This window comes from Glandiceps talaboti, chromosome 15, assembly GCF_964340395.1.
Source record: "Glandiceps talaboti chromosome 15, keGlaTala1.1, whole genome shotgun sequence".
In the NCBI taxonomy this organism is placed as follows: domain Eukaryota; kingdom Metazoa; phylum Hemichordata; class Enteropneusta; family Spengelidae; genus Glandiceps; species Glandiceps talaboti.
In genome coordinates this window covers 5,860,824-5,880,556 of record NC_135563.1, presented here as the reverse complement: position 1 = coordinate 5,880,556, position 19,733 = coordinate 5,860,824, and the positions used below count along the sequence as shown (strand labels likewise).

Here is a 19,733-nt window from a genome sequence, read left to right as displayed (position 1 = left end):
TTTGAATGTTTATTCATTTGCTATTAATCCGTATTGATTCTTTGTGAAATGAATCATCGTTTGGCTGTTGCTATGGGCGTGGTCATGGTTTGCTAGGGATATTTGCATATATTTTTTTGAATGTTTACTCACTTGCCTACCAGATGATGTTGTTATTTTACGGATGGACAGACAGACAGACAGACAGACAGACAGACAGACAGACAGACAGACAGACAGACACTGCACCATGCCTGCACTACTGAACCTTATCAGTTCAGTTGTGCTAAAACAAAGTGTGTGTCCAAAATGAGTATTATAGATATTATAGATGTGACAAGTCAACTGGTCAACAAGTCTTATTTTCATTTTTTACAATTCGTCTGATAAAACCTCATAAGAAAGATCAAAATTAGTATTTAAACTTATGAATTTTCTCCCATGCGTTTTTTCGTGCAAACCATGTTATGATACACAATTATATGGATGTCCCCCCCCCCGGGGGGGGGGGGGGGCTATGGAAAGGTATATTTGTATGTGCCGCCCAATGGGACACTTATCACGAAAAAAATCCCTATACTAAACATGGTTGACTTCACCTGAAAATTCCTAGTTATGGGGTCGATAACATTGAAACGTCTTTATGATTTAGAAATACCTCCTAAGCATCAGATTAAAGGTACATTTTATTATGTAATTGACCGGATGATTGTGACTGAAAATCCCTAACAATGAATCGGGTTTTAGATTATACACGGGTAAATGTTTTGATAATTCATTTCATGCAAACAATTCATGTTTAGTCTGACTTAGCCTGTCAACATCGTGGTTCTGTGATTCGACTTCGCTCGTCACTATCCGCTTGTAATAGTATCAGCATCAACCCGTTTATTTAGCCACGCCCCCAATGGGGGAATACATATTTGTAGAAATTTACTTAACATTAGACTGTATGTCAATTTTGTTGATGTTAACTCCTGTCTTCATCTGAGAAACGAGTTCGCTTACATAATGACTTCATTTGAATAATCAATGAGTTTGACAGAGAGTTGTCACTCCGCATTGCGACCAATCAGTTTGATTGAGAGGATATTTGAATAATGTTTTAACGTTGATACCATCCAAACCATACAGTGTAGTGCAAAGTGGAATCACAGAGCAATGATGTAAACAGGCGAAGTCTGACATTATAGTGAGGTATAATGTTTATTTAATTTTTTTTCAGAATCAAACGATCACGTTAGTGTTGAGTCCACACAAGATGACATTTCTATAGGGATGTGCATAAAAGACTTGGTTAAGGTAAAACATAAATTCAATATTGTAAGTTTCTACATAGCTTAGACCTTTTCGCTGGTGGAATTCGACTTAGCCTCAGTAGTCCGTAGTTGCAACCCCCCCCCCCTCTCCCATCACACATTTACAGGCACTTGTAATTGCGTAATTCTTTCAAAACATGATCCTGATATGCAACTTATGTTTACATTGTAATGTCACCTCAAGTTTGAATGTAAGTGACATGTTGATGTGATAACACCATGGCACTACATTTGGATTGTTGTTGTTGTTGTTGTTGTTGTTGTTGTTGTTGTTGTTGTTGTTGTTGTTGGTGGTGGTGGTGGTGGTGGTGGTGGTGGTGGTGGTGGTGGTGGTGGTGGTGGTGGTGGTGGTGGTGGTGGTGGTAATTAAACATTGAGCATGGAATGTTGTTCTACATACATTTGACTACCCGAGAAGAGAGAGATCGAAGAGAATCGGAACACGGATATTTTCTAGACTAAATTCGACTAAGTCCACTCAATATCAATTTTGCATGAAGGTCGAGGTTGCTGTCTAAATACTTGTTAAGTTTCATTAGCAACAACATTCCAGGTCATCTCATAGCCAGCTGAAGGTATTTCCATAACATTGATCTGCAATATACGTGTACTAGGCGATTCATTCATTCTTGTACCCTCTCCACTTCACTGTCGCTGGGTAAACATATTACTGTACACCGGTAATACATCATACTCTAATTCATATTTGAACAGCTGTACAGGAATGGTGAAGTGTTAGCGGTGAACAACCTTAACCTGGATTTATACGAAGATCAAATTACAGTTTTACTAGGACACAATGGTGCTGGCAAAACTACGCTCATGTAAGTATTACTATGGAAAGCAAGATATCGGCTAATTAGGACAGACACAGACACAGACACAGACACAGACACAGACACAGACACAGACATAAAGATATTGTTGTTGCATGTGGTAGATTACACATGTAAGTGATAGCGATGCTTTGGTTGTATAGATGTAATCCCCCTGTAATTAAGATAATGTAAACACTGAATAAGGTTCGATGTGAGGAAAATTATTAGACAAACTTGCTATCACAGACACCCCCCTACTGTGTGTGTAATTTATAATACATTAACATCAGTTGCTAGCTTATGTTAACATGTTGCAAGTACGATTTTAGGTTGTGTCTGAGTTAGCTCCCCGATAGCTTACTTGCCATCGTTGTATTTTCTAGTAGCGTACTCTTGTCTACAATGAACAAGTAATACAATTCTACACAGATGAGCGTGAATCAATAATATTATTCTTCTGTCATCGTAAAACCACTGTCCCTTTTACGGCAAACTACCTCGAGTAGCTCCCTGAAGAGTTTGCCCCAAAACCAACAACACATCTACTACAAGCTTTTCATCGTTATTTCTTATTTCCTTTAGGTCAATATTGACTGGTTTCATAACACCAACTTCTGGTACAGCAATCATAAATGGTAAAGATATACAAAGGGAAATGGTGCAGATCAGACAAAGTCTTGGAATCTGTCCACAATATAATGCATTATTTGATAAGTAAGTAACTTTCGAATGAGTCAAATTTCTCGTCTAAGTATCATATCATTTAGAAGCTATTAAAAATATTGATTTATGTCTGAAAAATAGAATAGCTTAGGTCATTTATGTATTTGTTTGTTTATTTATCGGATAACCAACGGGAACTAGTCCCATTTATAGGCTCCTTTGGCTCAGTGTTAGTACAGGAGGAAACCAGAGTACCCGGCGGGGGGGGGGGGGCTGAGTCGACACTCTTCTTACTTACTGTGTGGTAAATTTAATCAAACCCAGCCGATACCAGGCGGGTTCGAACCCAGGCTGCAGAGGTAAAGAGGCGTTCGAGCTAACAGTTGACAGTCGCCAAGATGCTCATGTAAATGTTGCATGTATGTATGTATGTATGTATGTATGTATGTATAATTATGATAATGCATGATTTTAGTTTCTATGATCTACTGATTTAGGGAAGTATAGTGTTTGCAACTACGTGGAATCTCTTATCACATTATTCGTTTCTTTTCACAGATTAACTGTAGAGGAACATCTATGGTTCTATAGTAAAATAAAAGGTGCGAAAATGGAAGATTTTGAAAATGAAACAGAAAGGTAATAAACGTTAAATCAATATCAACATATTGAGTTCTGCGTGTTTTCTGCAAAATAAACGATAAAGGTAACCACACCTTGGGCCTAAATAATAAAAATTGAAAGGTTCCGGTTACCCGCCCTCACCTAGTTTTTCACTGCCGACCGTAAACTTTTTTTTATAGAAATAGTGGATGCAGAAACTGATACATCAAGTTTAAAAGGCAATATAAAACTGTTCTTCCAATCTGTAATGGCTGTACATCTGATCGGAAGAAACCAATAACACAGAGACCATATGGAAAACATCGGAAAACATAACTACCTGAACTAGACACTCACACCTGAATATTTTTTTTTAAATAAAATAAAAAATCTACCTACCCCACCTATTCTAAAATTGAGCGTAATCTGAACCACACGATTTTTTAGGCCTTAGTACTGTGAGTAGACCTAGAGTGAACAACATTGGATATGTTAATAATCGATCCATAAATATTTACATTAATTTTTCAGAATACTTGCAGACATAGGACTACATAATAAGAAACACAGTACTATCAAGACACTGTCTGGAGGAATGAAAAGGAAACTATCAGTAGCTGTAGCATTTACTGGTGGGGCTAAAACTGTTATCCTGGATGAACCTACAGCAGGGGTAGATCCATATTCTAGAAGAGCCATATGGGACTTGTTGCAGAAGTATAAGCAAGGTAGGCTGGCTACTATTGGACAATACAGCTTTGGGAAATTTATCACTGTACTGTGCTAAATTATAACAATTATTTATGTTGCTTTATATGTATTATATTTAATGTTTGTTTTGTTGTATATCTATTGAATTGTGTATTTTTCATTTACAGTTCACCGCCTCACCTTGACCTAGGGGTGTAATGTGGTCTTCCCTGACGATGCCTCACCTCTACACACTCAATACTATTCCCCAATATTTTTTGTTCGTTCAAGAAAGGAAAATACAAATGACCTGAAGGGCCTTGTCGCTTTTTAGTCGAATACAAGTAGTGACAAAACCTCTAGATGACCCCTTAGGTTATAAGTGTTTTCCGGCTGAATGAAGACAAATATTGGACATAGAAGGGTGTTGAGCAAACAAAGTATAAATCGCATATTCAAATGCATTCATCTTAGCTTAGTGGTACACGATCATATTCATGCAATTATTTTTTTTTTCAATTTTTCAGGTCGCACAATTCTACTTTCAACTCATCACATGGATGAAGCTAGTCTCCTTGGTGACAGGATTGCAATTTTAGCTAAAGGGCAATTAAAGTGCTGTGGGTCACCGCAATATTTGAAAACTAATTTTGGCTTTGGATACACGTTAACACTTGTTAAAGACAAAGAGAACCTTGCAACAGGTACAGTAAAATATATATTTAGGGAAGACATTGTGAAGTATAATTCTTGGAATGCATAGAACAAGACATGACAATGAATTCGAACTTGGCAATGCACTACATGAGAATGAACTCGACATTGCTATACATATTGAAATTATGTGAGAATAATCATAGCAATCGTCACGTACTTTTATGTTGATCTGATTTTGATGTAAATTCACCGCATTGAACACTACAGCTTTAAACCGTTGTTGGTCTACCCCCACCCCCACTCCCAGTGGTGCCACTCCGGGATTGTCACCAAACGGCACTTGTTGTTGTTGTTGTTGTTGTTGTTGTTGTTGTTGTTGTTGTTGTTGTTGTTGCTGCTGCTGCTGTTGTTGTTGTGGTGGTGGTGGTGGTGGTGGTGGTGGTGGTTACTGCTGCTGTTGATAATGATAATTATGATGATGATGATGATGATGATGATGATGATGATGATGATGATGTTATTGTTGTTGTTGTTGTTGTTTTTGTTTTTGTTATTGCTGTTGCTGCTGCTGTTATTGTGACGATGGTAGTGTTTGAACATTGTGGGGTGAAAGAATATGTAGTACATGCAATTGGGCTATTCTTGAAGAACATCATTGAGAAAAGTGAGAGCCTTGATTATCTACTACATCACAACATAGTATACTACACTTGATTGTTGCGTCATTTTGCTTTTAATCCTACAGGTGATAGAACAAACCGCTCTCTAACTCCTGCACACATTAGACCCTCTGTAGTGACGTCATTCATACAGCAGTATTTACCACTGGCTGAATTCAAATCAGAAAGTGACAATGAACTCCTGTACCATGTTCCAGTAAAAGCTACCCCTAAATCTCACTTCATTAAATTACTCGAAGCCTTGTCAACTCACAAGAGGAATTTAGCTATATCCTCGTACGGAATGACAGAAACTACACTGGAGCAAGTTTATCTCAAAATAACATTTGGTAAGTTAACAATTTCTTGTGGATAACATACAGGTGTATAAAATACAAACGCTTTAGTGTGGTAATGAATTTTACAAAATAAAATCGGTGTATGTACAAGTACAACCTATTCAAAGTGTTCCTGACAAAAATTTGCCAGTAGCGATGTACGCTTTAGTATTGATGCGATTTTAGTGTATCTTTAATTATGCAAAGTTACAATGACGTCATACCGAATGGGAAATGTTGAGACATAATTTGGGAATGAAGTTATTGAAATAGTGAGAGAAAGAAGTTCAACTATTGGTCGACAATTTCATAGATCTATTTATTAAGTGCATTGCACAGAAAGTGTTATATTTAAAGCGATTTCTTGTAATTTTTTCTTGAAAGATGACGCACCTACCCCTCATCTAGACAATGCGAACTACATACCCTATGACAAACCTAGTAACGAGAGTAATTCTCAAGATGTGAAAGAGGATTCCGATATGTATGAGGTGCCGTTGATTACAGAACATGCAGAAAGGAGTCAAGGTGAGGACCGCCACAACTATGTATTGGTACGCTGTTAGTTGTCCCGTGTTGCTCTAATACAAACCCTTCAATACCGTGTGTAGATTTTGAATTATACTGCCAACCAATCAACCGATATCCAGGACTAATTAACAAAATCTCGTTCATTAGGTGATGCTATGTGAGTACAGAATGATGACTTTGGTTGGCATATAAAGTGATGAATCAGATGACCAAAAAATAATAGTCACCAGTAGTAACCTTATACAGTTCATCCATGGACGTATCACCGACTTGTGATACTTCCATGGTTCATCTTATATCTCGGTTACTACTCCTAATTTGCGCAAACCATCCATGTTGCAATTGGAGATTTCGTTTGTGAATCCATTGAGGTACAAACCTAGTCGACGATTGGGGCCGTTTTTAGACCCCTGTCCCCATCCTGTCAGGCACTCTCTGATTGGGGCTATTACCAAGGATTCCTTTTGTCCGTCACGGTGAGTCCGCCTATATACACAGTCGAGTCCCTATACGATAGCTCAGCTACCAACAGACATACACTTCTTTTAGTTGTTCAACTTATCAAACATTCTATTGTTTGATCAACAGATGCAATTAGAAATAAGGAAACACAACTGCCCGTGACAACAACCTGGACGATCTTCGCTGGTCTGTTGATGAAACGTCTTCAGTACTCACGACGCGATATAAAGATGTTTTTCTTACAACTTGTGTTGCCGGTAATCTTCGTAGCAAGTGCCGTTGGACTATCAGTTATAGCGTTAAATCTTCCAAAAACTCCATCCCTAACATTTCAATCAACCATGTACAAGTCAGACGTAACATATGTGCCATACTCAGACGAAATGAAATATGCACCAACTGAAAATTTCCCGGGTGATGACATTAAAGATAGCACAGTCGATAAATTACTCGACACTTTATACTACCCAGCTGGTCTAGGAGCAACTTGTCTACTATCATCACCATTCAACTCTACTTTAGATGGTTTACTACATACAAACACTGGTATTGAATTAACTAGTAAGGACTTTAATCAAATGTGTCAGAAGACGGTACCAAAGTCATTGAAAGTAACCTTCCCTTACGGTGAGAGGGACAAACAAAGTAATATACCAGGTAAGAAATTTATTTCCTGGTGTGTTGTTCATTCTATAGAAAGTGTTTGACCAAATATTTTATCCTTCTTCCTGTCAGACATTTCCATTTCATCTCATCACGAGTAACCTTGTACATAAAGTTTAAAGGCCAGGGTTTCAATCCCAGGTACTCGCATTAATGTTATGTCTATCCCTTAAGCCATAAGGGTTACACGATTATTTTTTTGTTCTGGTCCAATCTTTTCTATAACTCTAGATCTGCCATACAATAGCTTTTAATCTTAATCCAAATTGGACCTTAATTAAGCGTGGGAAAAATGTAAATTTCTTCCCTACAAGTTTATTCGATAAGTTCACGATTAAACTGTAATACACCAGTTTTAATAGGGAACTTGCAAATCCACCATGTTGAATGTTGCATCATGGGAAATGTGATAATATATACTAATCAATTAGTTTTGTAAACAATGTTGATACATTGTTTGTAACTATATATAATCAATTCATAGTTACCCTGACAATTGTGGGAGGTTATTTCATCAGTAGCTCCAGATTAGGCATTACGATAACCACAGATAATCCCATAGTCCTTTGCATCTGAGCATGCTCAGTCTGGATTGCAAGTTCCCTATTGAGGTTTTTTTCTCTCCCTATCACCAATTTATTTCAATTCATAACGTGAAATATCCCTCAACTGGCTTGTAACGTAATTAAGAATAATTGCAATTCTAATCCATTGAATTCTGGGTGATTTTATAGAAGGTGTGTGTCACTGCAAAGCAGACTCGACTGGTATGGAATGTTCAGACGATGGGAATACGACTCCTGTTCCTGAATATCGAGTGATCAGTAGTGAAATATTACAAGACGTGACTGGAAGAAACTTAACTCATTATTTCATGAAAACTGTTAGAGAGTATAACCAAACAAGGTGTGGGTTTGTTCATTCTTTGATGTAATGTACAAGATTGATACAAGGACTTTTTTATTTTCAATATTGTCTATTTTGCATTGATGCTTTAAAAAAAGTACATAACAAAGAAAAACATGCAATATTTAAATCTAGAATGTCATAATACTCTAGATTAATTGTAGTATATTAATGTTTTGTTTTTAGGATGTACGATTGTCTATTTTGAAGTACAAATGAAATGAACAACCCAAATGGCAAAGATGGCCATATTCGGTTCGTTAATCAGTGAAAATATGCAAAAGCAAACCGAAACTCTTTAGTAGTCTTTGACGTCATTCGATTCACCATTTTTCAAATCAACAAATTTAATTTCATGACATTTAGTAACAAATTTAGAGATGTTAATCGTTAAATCCTTTTACCATCGACAGATTAAAAAAAATATTTTATTCGGATTGACATGAAAATAAAAAACTTTTCAATTCCTATTATACCTATATATTTTGACATCAAAATCATTTTCAGACATCTTGAGAATCGTCTATTTGCTACATCATCCTTTTCATATATGACCATCCCCGTATAATATATAACGTATTTCTTATAATTATAACAAGTGATACTAACTTATAAACTACTCTCAAAAGTGTGAAATGTACACGACTGTATGTCCTAATGTACCATTTCACTTCGTGTGATATATCTACAGGTATGGAGCATTATCCTTCGTTCGGCCGAGATCTCCTGATATAATGGAAAAATTGAACCCATCGTCCCCATTTCGAAGATTGCAAACTAAAAATGCTGCTGTTGTAAGTTGAAACTCTTCGTTTTCGTAGGAAATTGGTTTTTACAACAACAAAAATGTCATGGACTTGGGATTGTCTTTATCAAACCAGTTTGGTCAGATTATAACTTATGTCTAGATGTCTCTAACCAGATCTGTAGTCTAAGTTTTAGTTTAAGATATTTCGACCTGATATATTTCGTGTTTTTCTCTCATTCTAGGCATGGTACAATATTGACAGTAAGCAGAGTATACCGTTGTATCTAAATATAATAAATAATGCTATACTGAGAGCCAATGTGGACCCAGCAACTCAAGGCAATCCTTCGGCGTATGGTATTACAGCTATCAACGAACCGATTCATTCTGAGAGGACACTTGTTTTCCAATTCATGTAATGAACTATTGTTATATTTTCACTTATTACTAATTATTTTTGACGGTTCACGCTGTTGGTCTTAAATAACGATTTTATTCAACTACGACAATATGTTTGCGAACTGTAAAAATACCAACACTTCCTCCTCCACCACCACCACCACCACCACCACCACCACCACCACCACCACCACCACCAACAACAACAACAACAACAACAACAACAACAACAACAACAACAACAACAACAACATATATGGTTAAACCCCTTGCCTCTTACCACTACGGTAAGGGTTCCAGCGGTTTGATTAAATCTGCTAGTGTCATTCAGTTCTATCAAACAGCACAGGTTTTCTCTAGGTACTCAGGTTTCGTCACTTGCAAAGTTTACACTGAACACTGGCGGGGTGACCCTCATTAGAGTTTTTGGGACACTGGTTTTCTAAAATGGAAAGAGCGATGAAGTGTCATTATCATACACTACAAATACTTCACTTGCTGGCGATGTTACGTGCACTACTACTGTTTGAGATATACAAATGTTCCATTTTCCAGGAGACGTGGTGTATCCTTGCAGATTTCAAATATGATGTTGTGTGGTGCTTCGTTTATTCCAGCCAGTATCATCGTGTTCCTAGTCTACGAGAGAGTTACCAAAGCTAAACATTTACACTTTATCAGCGGCGTTACACCCCTTGTCTATTGGCTGGCAAATTATGTCTGGGATATGGTGAGTACAGATATGACCAACATACAAACTGAATGCCCCTCGTAAGATTTTGAATATTGGCGAACGTATACGCACTGTTCATGGTTTATATCGAAATTAGCTGGTCAAATACATTCATTTTGGAATAGTAAATTTGACGAGATTGCGACGTTTCGCTCCGTCTACTACCGTAACGGATAATGATCACGTTTTAAATGTAGACTTGGTCGATGAACAGAAACTCTTTATAATTCTATGTAAATTTGAAATTCGTCACTATGATACAGTAACTATGCATGATTTTTGCAGATTGTGAAGTTCTCACTGCCACATAAGTGTGTACATGAAATGGTGCATGGTTGTAATTGGTCTCCTTCAATCCTGGTTACGACAACTTTAAAAGACTTTTTTTTAAAATGTCTACCAAATTCCATTACAATCCCCTTTTAATACTGTGTCTTTTGAGATAATGAGAAAGACACACGGACTGAGTTGGACTTGCATAATCATAACACTATGGATATTGTCTCTTATTTTCAGCTCATTTGCCTGGTTCCAATATTTTGTTGCATCTTGTGTATTCATGTGTCCGGTGTTCCAGTATTCTCGTCGCCTCATAATCTATCTGTTATAGCGGCACTATTTATATTTTATGCGTAAGTATCTATGTCGACGTCTGTCTGTCTGTCTGTCTGTCTGCATGCCTGCCTGCTATGTATGTATGTATGTATGTATGTATGTATGTATGTATGTATGTATGTATGTATGTATGTGTGTGTGTGTGTGTGTGTGTGTGTGTATGTATGTATGTATGTATGTATGTATGTATGTATGTATGTATGTATATTTTACAGTCTTACATGATATAAAAAGCGTTATTAGTATGTGGCCATGTAACCTTTCCGCAAAGGTGTAACAGATGTTGTAAATCTCTGCTTATTTACTTATTTTTACTCTTTTTGTGTGTCAACACCTCGTGTTGAAATTAATCTCGTATGTAACAGGATTTAACAGTATTTAATATCCATCCAATTTTAAACACTTTGTGAGCAATTGTTATTGTCTTGCGTGTGGGGTAGGGGCAGATGTGATATCACAATGACCTAAAAAAGTGCAGACCGTTATTATGTCAAATCCCTACTTACTGACCTGTTGTTACAGCCTCACGCGTTTTTATCGTGTGAAACAGATACATCAATACGATTATTATGCTGACCCGAACTGTATATGATATGCGATGACGTCATCGACAGAATACTTGTAAAGCTACACTCGTTGACATACATTGACGACATGCATTTCTTGTCTAAAACATACAACAAAAATCACAGTTTTGTCAAAACGTACGGTCTACGCCACATTGTTATAAGTGAACCAGTCGCCACTTTTTCCCTTTCACGATGAATCTGTCGCCATGTTAAATCTACATTCGTTTGTTACTATATTTTCGGGTTTTTTTTGTATCAGACAGACAAAATCTATTCACTGAAAATTGCAATTAGACATTATACATGTTCATCAGTCGTCGATGACGTTATCCATAAGTATTGCAATAAGAGGTTTAAATCGTAATTACCGATGAGGGCGCTGATTTGTGGGGTGCGGACCCCAAAATCAATTTGATTTGATTTATCCTGTATACAGTGAGAAAGGAGACGTCCACCCACAGGGTGTACGATATTACGAGTAAGTTATTGTACCTAACAGAACATTTTCAAAAAATATGTTCAGTTGCATCTAGTGCAACTTAAGAGAGAAAAAAGTCCACGCCTGATTCAATTTGAATGAAGCAGAGTGCAGATGTTGAGCAGAGTGTACTTACAGACAAAACAATGATCTGGGCGATAAAACATGAACAATTGATTTGTTTTACAGTTGGTCTGTGATACCAATGATGTATCCAATGGCATACCTCTTTGATGTCCCAAGTAGTGCCTTTGTTATAGTGTTGATCTTTAACTTAGGAGTTGGAATGATACCTGTCGTAATTATGTTCTTCATGAGATACATCTTAGAAGGGGAGGTAAGTTATTTGATATGAAATAAATATATACACGTCATGATTCATGTTGTATCAAGAACCACTGGTTGTCCGTCTGGAAATGTTCAAATTTGAATTACAAATTAGTGTAACAGTTGCACATGGATGTATAGAAATGACACTTAAACACTGTATGATTTTGGCTGATACAGTTATGAATAGTAGCTCGGTAACTTTCAATTTTTGAAATGTTGTAAACAAGCCCTACTGCGCTTGACATGTGTTCAGCCATTATGGTGGTTTCCTGCAAGGGTTTATGGGAAACTCTCTTGTCATGACCTTAAAGTTTCATAGTGATAAGTTACCGCTCGAGGTGCTATTTTGTCACCCAAAGGTATAATTATGTAAATTGATAGTAGTAATATATCCAAGTGCACTTAAAGGCAAAAATAAATCTGACCAGACTTTTCCCGCGCAACTCAAAGCAAAGACAAATAGTACACCTTCCAATGATCCAAACAGTACAAAATGCCCTCTCCCTTTCCACAATACAATGATATTTTTTTTATCTACATATTATCAACAGATTTTCGTAATTCTTAGTAGAGTGTGTCATAAGATATTCATCCTGCTCCCCAACTACTGCTTTGCATATGGACTCGTTGAGATATCGTATCTTGATATGATGAATACGTTCTACGAACAACTAGGTAAGTAGAAAAAACAACGCCCTCTTCAGGCATGCAGAGTTCCATATAAATGGTAATATCTGTACCAAATGTGTGTAATATAAAGGATAGACAACTAGCTTACTATTTAACCTTTTAAAGTAGCCAAGTGAGAGAAATATATATTTTTTTTTTGGATATTTATTACTTTTACTTTAGTTTTCTACGTTAAAAAAACGTCTGAAACAACATAGTTCAAAGTCGTGTCTGTAACTCTATAACAAAAAATGTGTCAAATGTATTATTGTACGTACTGGAAGTGATTTGGAAATAAACTGATTTAATACTATTAATCACTACGCCACGTCCTGTCTGTGCATGCATACATCGCTTCCCCGTACCTCAGACCACTAACTGAAAAGAGTGGTCTGAACCCATACTGACTGTATTGAAAACGTTACAATGCATAGTTAGTTGATTACTCGTATCATAGAAAAAATGTGATTGCAAGTGAGTACCTGCGTTCACAACTTTGCTTACATCTGTATCAATTCTAATATCAGTGATGAGTGTCCTCAACTATAATGGTAAACACAGGTTATGAGGTTACTAACTTATTCTTCGCTCTTGATAGATAATTGCTGGTATATAATTTCGCATTAACAGCATAGTTGTAAACTTTAATGTAAATATCTTTCGCTTGCAGGACTTTATGATAAGGTTCAACACCCATTCGTATTCCTGACAGACATTTTTGTTGTCATGGCAATTGAGGGATTTGTTTTCTTTGGTTTTGCTGTTCTTTGTGAATACAGAATGGATGAGTGGTTGTACAGGTAGGTAAAAAGGTTTCAGGATGTTCAATATCGTACAAATCGTTTTTGTTTTGTTTTAAATTGTTGTGTTGTGTTGTGTTGTGTTGTGTTGTGTTGTGTTGTGTTGTGTTGTGTTGCGTTCTTTACTTTTGTTTGTTTTATTAATCTCGCATCATTAGTGACTGGTCGTTTCGTATAGCTTGGTATAACGGAGTTGTATTGATTTTTCTTTTATTTGTTTCTCGTCTTCCACGTGATCATTATATACATCAAACATTTGTCGATATTATGCTAATTACTATACACTAATATCGACGAGAGAGTGAGAAAGAGAGAGAGAGAGAGAGAGAGAGAGAGAGAGAGAGAGAGAGAGAGAGAGAGAGAGAGAGAGAGAGAGAGAGAGAGAGAGAGAGAGAGAGAGAGAGAGAGAGAGAGAGAGAGAGAGAGAGAGAGAGAGAGAGAGAGCATTTCAACCTGCTTTATGAGATTGATGTAAACATTTGTAAGTATATATATGTTTATGGCACTGTTCCGATCTACAATATCTAAGTGTATTTCCTATACAGGAAGCTTGGATTTGGCGTGTTTCATAAGAATACCCATAGTGATGGAGATGAAGACGAAGAAGTTGTAGATGAAAGGAAGAGAATATTGAGAGGATCAGATGATGACGTACTAGTATTGGTAAACCTTACAAAGGTAAAAATTGTAATACCAAACATCTTCTGTATTTCAACTAAATATACTCTTGTAGGTTAGGTTTTCACAAGGGAAGACTGATATAAAACAATTTTTCATCATATTAAATTATGCTAATGATGCTAATTTATTCACATGCATTTCCCTAAAAATGTATCACAGAGTGCTTCATTCATACAGACAGACAGACAGACAGACAGACAGACAGACAGACAGACAGACAGACAGACAGACAGACAGACAGACAGGCAGGCAGGCAGGCAGGCAGGCAGGCAGCCAGACAGACACAGACGGACGGACAGACATGCATCAGTGTGACATCACCTTCTACAGAAGCTAAAACGTTATTCGTCAGGATGTCAGTATTAATCTACCAGTGTCCAGTTGTGTCATTTAAAATTCTTATCTTATATATACTGTGTTCGTGCTTCCAATTCGCCACTGTCTTGAGAGGGGCTTGTGTAAAGAATGAATATATATAATATATATAATATATATAATATATATACATTCTTTACACAAGCCTCTCTCAAACATCCAAAGACATACAAACACAGGAAGTTTGAATGTTTAATGCTTTCAGTTACTCATTTCATTGTGTCGTTTGGCAAGAAAGTACTGATATTTATAAATGCCCTTCCATTCACAGATATACAATGCTACTAAACTTCGTGAAGGGAAAAAGACAAAAATGTTATTGACAGCTGTTAACAAAGTATGCCTGGGTGTACCACAAGGTCAGGTAAGAGAAACAAAGTCTTTATTCAGTGTTAAGCAATCATGGTGCCTTCGCCTTTGCCAGTTATTTGGTCATTTATTGTGATGTAGGCAAATTCCACTCTTCGAGTATATACTTTTTATAAACATGATAACTTCTTGGGACATACTTTGTCCCTAATTCTGAAACCAATATTTCTGATCTTTACGTGTCGTCATCAATGACGTATCAATACTGCACAGAATTAATAGCAAACTTGGGTTATGCTTTTATATATCTCCTGCTAAATTTAGCATGATCATCATCGTCATCATCATCATAAAAATTTATATAGCGCCAAATTCAAAAAAGTCAAATTGTTCAAAAAGGCGCTAGATGGTGTTCAATTTACACAGAATGCTCGCATAAACATATAATGTTTCAGTCGTTTTTTGAAGATTTCCAGGCTTGTTGACTGGCGTATATCCTGCGGTAGGTCATTCCAAAGCTTTGGAGCACAGGTTGTAACTTTAGGCGCAACCGCCATAGGTTTTGTTGTTAAATGTACGCTGGACTAACAGGCTTTTTTTAGCTGATCGAAGGGAGCGTTGTGGTTTATATTCCTCGATTAATTCTGAGATATATCCTGGGGCTTTATTGTTTTGAGCTTTGTAAGTCAGGAGAAGGATCTTAAATTCAATCCTGAAGTGAACAGGCAACCAATGTAGGTCACGGAGAGTTGGTGTGATGATAATAAAGGTCGTCGCACCAATTTATTTGGTATCAAAGATTGTCTATCTTTTTAATTTGTTTCACAGTGTTTTGGGTTGCTTGGTATCAATGGCGCTGGTAAGACAACACTATTCCAGATGTTAACCGGTGATAAAAGTATTACAAGTGGTGATGCTTTTGTTCGTGGATACAGGTAAAATGCAGATTTTAATGCTCTTGAATATAGCTTTGTAATAATCAATAATCAAGTTATGAGGAATACTAAATTTTGAAGACTCGACCTTCTTTAAATGAAAAATACATAATGTAACCTGCACAACCACTTAGTAGGTAATCATTGGAAACGCCTCTATTGTTTGCTATCAATATAATGTAAGCCAGGTTTATACATGTTTAATTTTGGAGTAAGGGTATAATTTTGTTGCTTGTTAAAAGTATTTGTAATACTTATTTAATGAAGAACGGAAAACCTGACACTTACTATTCATAGAACTCAAAGCTGGTATTTAGGCAAAATACATCCACGATTAAATGACATATCATATACGTAGTACGCGTATACTAAAATGTCAAAAAACCCTCATCAATGCTTATAACATCAAAAGAAAACAATTTTACTGCTACTGAAAGGATGCATTGACAGTATAATCAAAGATTTTTTAAAAGTTTTATTTTTACCGAGTAAAAAAACTTTAAGATTGTACTTACCTCTATATAATGACTTTTATCATTTTCAGTATTTCCCGTGATATAAGGAAAGTCTATCAACACATTGGATACTGTCCACAATTCGATGCTTTATATGATAAACTAACTGGAAGAGAGCATTTAATGTTATATGCTAAACTTCGAGGTGTACCAGTTGGGGAAAGACAAGAGGTAACATTGGCACTTTGTACATTAGACCCTTGGTTCTTCTTCTTGGATACAGACAACTTCTACGTTGAAAACAGTCAAAGTCGTTGCAGAAATGCAAAATGAAAAGCAAGACTTCAGTGTAGTATTTCTGCAGTTGTTCTATAAAGTTAAAGTTAAACTGTGGTATGGAAATGATCTAAACTCGGATATTCTTCTTTTGTAATCAGGTAGTTGATTCCCTGTTAAAAACAACTAATATGGTACAATATGCTGATAAACTTACTGATACTTATAGTGGAGGCAACAAGCGCAAACTATCAACAGCAATTTCTCTAGTCGGAAATCCAGCAGTCATATTCATGGTAAGTATACAAACACATTTACCGGGGCGGTGTAGTGGTAAATCTACTTTTTTGCTCCCCAATTGCGTGCACTTGTACTTGTAAATTGAAAGACTTAGTATAATGGTCGATGACTTGTCCTCATATTAGATGTACTTAATCAGCCGTAGTTCAAACGAACCCCGATAAGGATGAATTTGTTGATATTTTCCGTATCTAAAAAAATGTGCTTGAGTGATGTCTGGACTGAATAACATAGAATAAATAGATGTGGTATAAATATTCACTTAATAATTGTTAGAACATATGGTAAGCAATGATATTTTCTTTTCGACTCATCGATGTATTTTGTAGGATGAACCAACAAGTGGCATGGATCCACAATCTAAGCGGTTCTTGTGGAATGTTATCCACGATGTCGTCAAAAGTGGTACATCAGTTATTTTTACATCTCACAGGTAAACAGTATTTATAGTTATAAAATACAATTTATGATTATTTGACATCATTAATATCCACTGCTATTTGTCGATTCTCAATTAATGTATTATCATAAATCTACACTTTCCATTTCCACTGGTATGACGTCATTCCCACGGTTTTTGAATTTAGATCCTAACTTGTTCTCACCTGGAGAATTTTTTTTCCATACGATAGAAAGCAAAGTACTGCGGTACAAATGACGTCATACCAGTGGAATATTGGAAATAAAAGCTTGATGATATCGCTCTGCCTTTTCTAAGATTTGTCCCCAAGTCTAAATATTAAGATGCCAAAAACATATGTTTTCCATTCTGTAACTCTCTATGGAAGCATTGTTACAGTAACATTTTAACGAATGAACTTATAAGCTTATGTGTCTTAGAATCAATCAAATACAGTTTAAATAACAGTTATCATTCCTAACAAATAAAGAAGACTAAACTTGGCCAATCTTGCGAAGATTCTTTTCACTTTCTTGAGTTTGTATCATTAACCTTACAAGTTCATGTTTCACCCCTTTCAGTATGGAAGAATGTGAGAATCTCTGCAGTCGTCTTGCCATAATGGTAAATGGACAGTTTAAATGTATTGGTAGTATACAACATCTCAAGTCTAAATTTGGCGATGGGTACACAATCACAGTTATACTTGACAAACACAAACCAGAACAAGATCATGTTGCAACATACTTCAAGCAAGCATTTCCTGAAAGTATGATAAAGGTAATACATGTAATATATATATATATATATATATATATATATATATATATATATATATATATATATATACTTTAAGCGTACTATACTAGTAATTTCTTTTAATAGTGCACTGTGCTGATGAAGCAGAAGAGGGTGAACTAGTGTATCATTTTGTTGTTGTTTTTTTATATCGTAGGATAGTCATCGTTACATGGTGGAATTTGAAGTGAAATCAATATCATTAAGTGAGGTGTTTTCAACGTTAGAAGCAATGAAAGAGACTTTGAGTATTGAAGATTACTTTGTAAGGCAAACAGCATTGGATGACGTAAGTATATGCGCCATTTCTTTAGTGTCATCACAGCCAATTATAACAAAAACAACTCTCAATTATAAACGCAATGCACGTAGTCAATTTTACAATTTGACAACCACGGCTAATAACATAGTATTCGGCAGTCACACACTCTCGCAAGACAGAGTTGTTATTTCTACCACACTACATTTCGAAAAGAACGTTGCCGTAAAACAGGCCGTGGTTTGCGACGATGCAGTCACATTGGATTCTAAAATGCCAATTTTGATATAATATTGATCTTTTGAACTTTTTTAATTTAAAAAATGTGTACGTTGGATTTTGGCCCAAGATTTTTTTCATAATTTTGACTAAGGATGGACGTTGAGTTTTCGTGAACGAAGTAACAGCAAAATTTTGTCTTTTTTATTAATACTACCTTGTGTTTTACAGGTCTTTGTTAACTTTGCCAAGACGGCGGCTGAAGACTCGGCATTAAAGCAGAATAACTCTGATGTTCATGTTATATCTGATTCTCAGCACGAGAACATGTTTGAAATGGACCACCTTGATCCATACATGGAGAGTACAACGGTACCGCTTCTATAGGGATGTGATTAATTATACTGTAAGCCGATTTCATCATAGTTGGAGTTGAACATTCTCACACTGGAAAATAACTCCTGCAAGCGTGTTGTATGTATGCCTGAGACCTGCGGTGTAAACACAACAACTTGATGGTTGCGATTTTACGGCAATGGACTTAACATGAATGTTATATTTAAAATGTATAGTTTGACCTTCCATTCAGTAAGTCATTTGATACCTCCCAAGACGTTTTCAAGAGTGTATTTTGTAATTTGAACTTCAGTTGACATTGTATTGTTGAAGATGGTGAAGTTCAAGCTTAAAATAAGTAAGAAATGTATGAACTGTATTCATTTACATCAGGAATGTCATGTTTTAACTATGCAATGTGAAACAAATAGACAGGGTTCATCTTTCAGTCAAAATACATTTATGTGGACATAACATGACGTGTGCCACCAAGATGACATTTCCTGTACCTGTGGAATTCACCTCAGTTATCATGGCAAAACATGAGGCATGTTGGGTAATATCTGCCATAAAAAAGTACTAGTAGATAAGGTACCAAATAAATATCATTGCAAGAAAGCCAAGCTAAAGCTCCCCAGCTTGTCTATATTTAAGTGTATATATGTAAGTGTAGGGTTTAAGTTTTAACTTTTTGTTCCCTGAAAATTGGATTAAAGGTTTTGTGATATTAAAAATAAAATTTCAGACGTCAGGGTCTGGAA

General features: G+C 36.1%; 1 protein-coding gene and 1 long non-coding RNA gene across 2 annotated transcripts; both read left to right on the top strand.

Annotated features, from left to right (window-relative positions):
* Window positions 1-594: 594 nt before the first annotated feature.
* LOC144446872 (ATP-binding cassette sub-family A member 2-like) lies at window positions 595-16,717 on the top strand. Its single transcript, XM_078136716.1, has 22 exons — window positions 595-658; window positions 1,205-1,281; window positions 2,013-2,122; window positions 2,699-2,830; window positions 3,338-3,418; window positions 3,914-4,110; window positions 4,600-4,776; window positions 5,475-5,738; window positions 6,111-6,254; window positions 6,846-7,376; window positions 8,117-8,288; window positions 8,980-9,082; window positions 9,279-9,451; window positions 9,991-10,165; window positions 10,685-10,800; window positions 12,020-12,167; window positions 12,712-12,835; window positions 13,500-13,629; window positions 14,175-14,307; window positions 14,957-15,049; window positions 15,823-15,929; window positions 16,474-16,717. Exons 1-22 carry the CDS (start codon window positions 595-597, stop codon window positions 16,715-16,717), a joined length of 3,495 nt encoding a protein of 1,164 aa, XP_077992842.1.
* A 1,626-nt stretch (window positions 16,718-18,343) lies between these two features.
* Window positions 18,344-19,506, top strand: LOC144446117 (uncharacterized). The gene is made up of 2 exons (XR_013481957.1): window positions 18,344-18,447; window positions 18,868-19,506. It is a non-coding gene; the product is annotated as an uncharacterized LOC144446117 (long non-coding RNA).
* The last annotated feature ends 227 nt before the right edge of the window (window positions 19,507-19,733 follow it).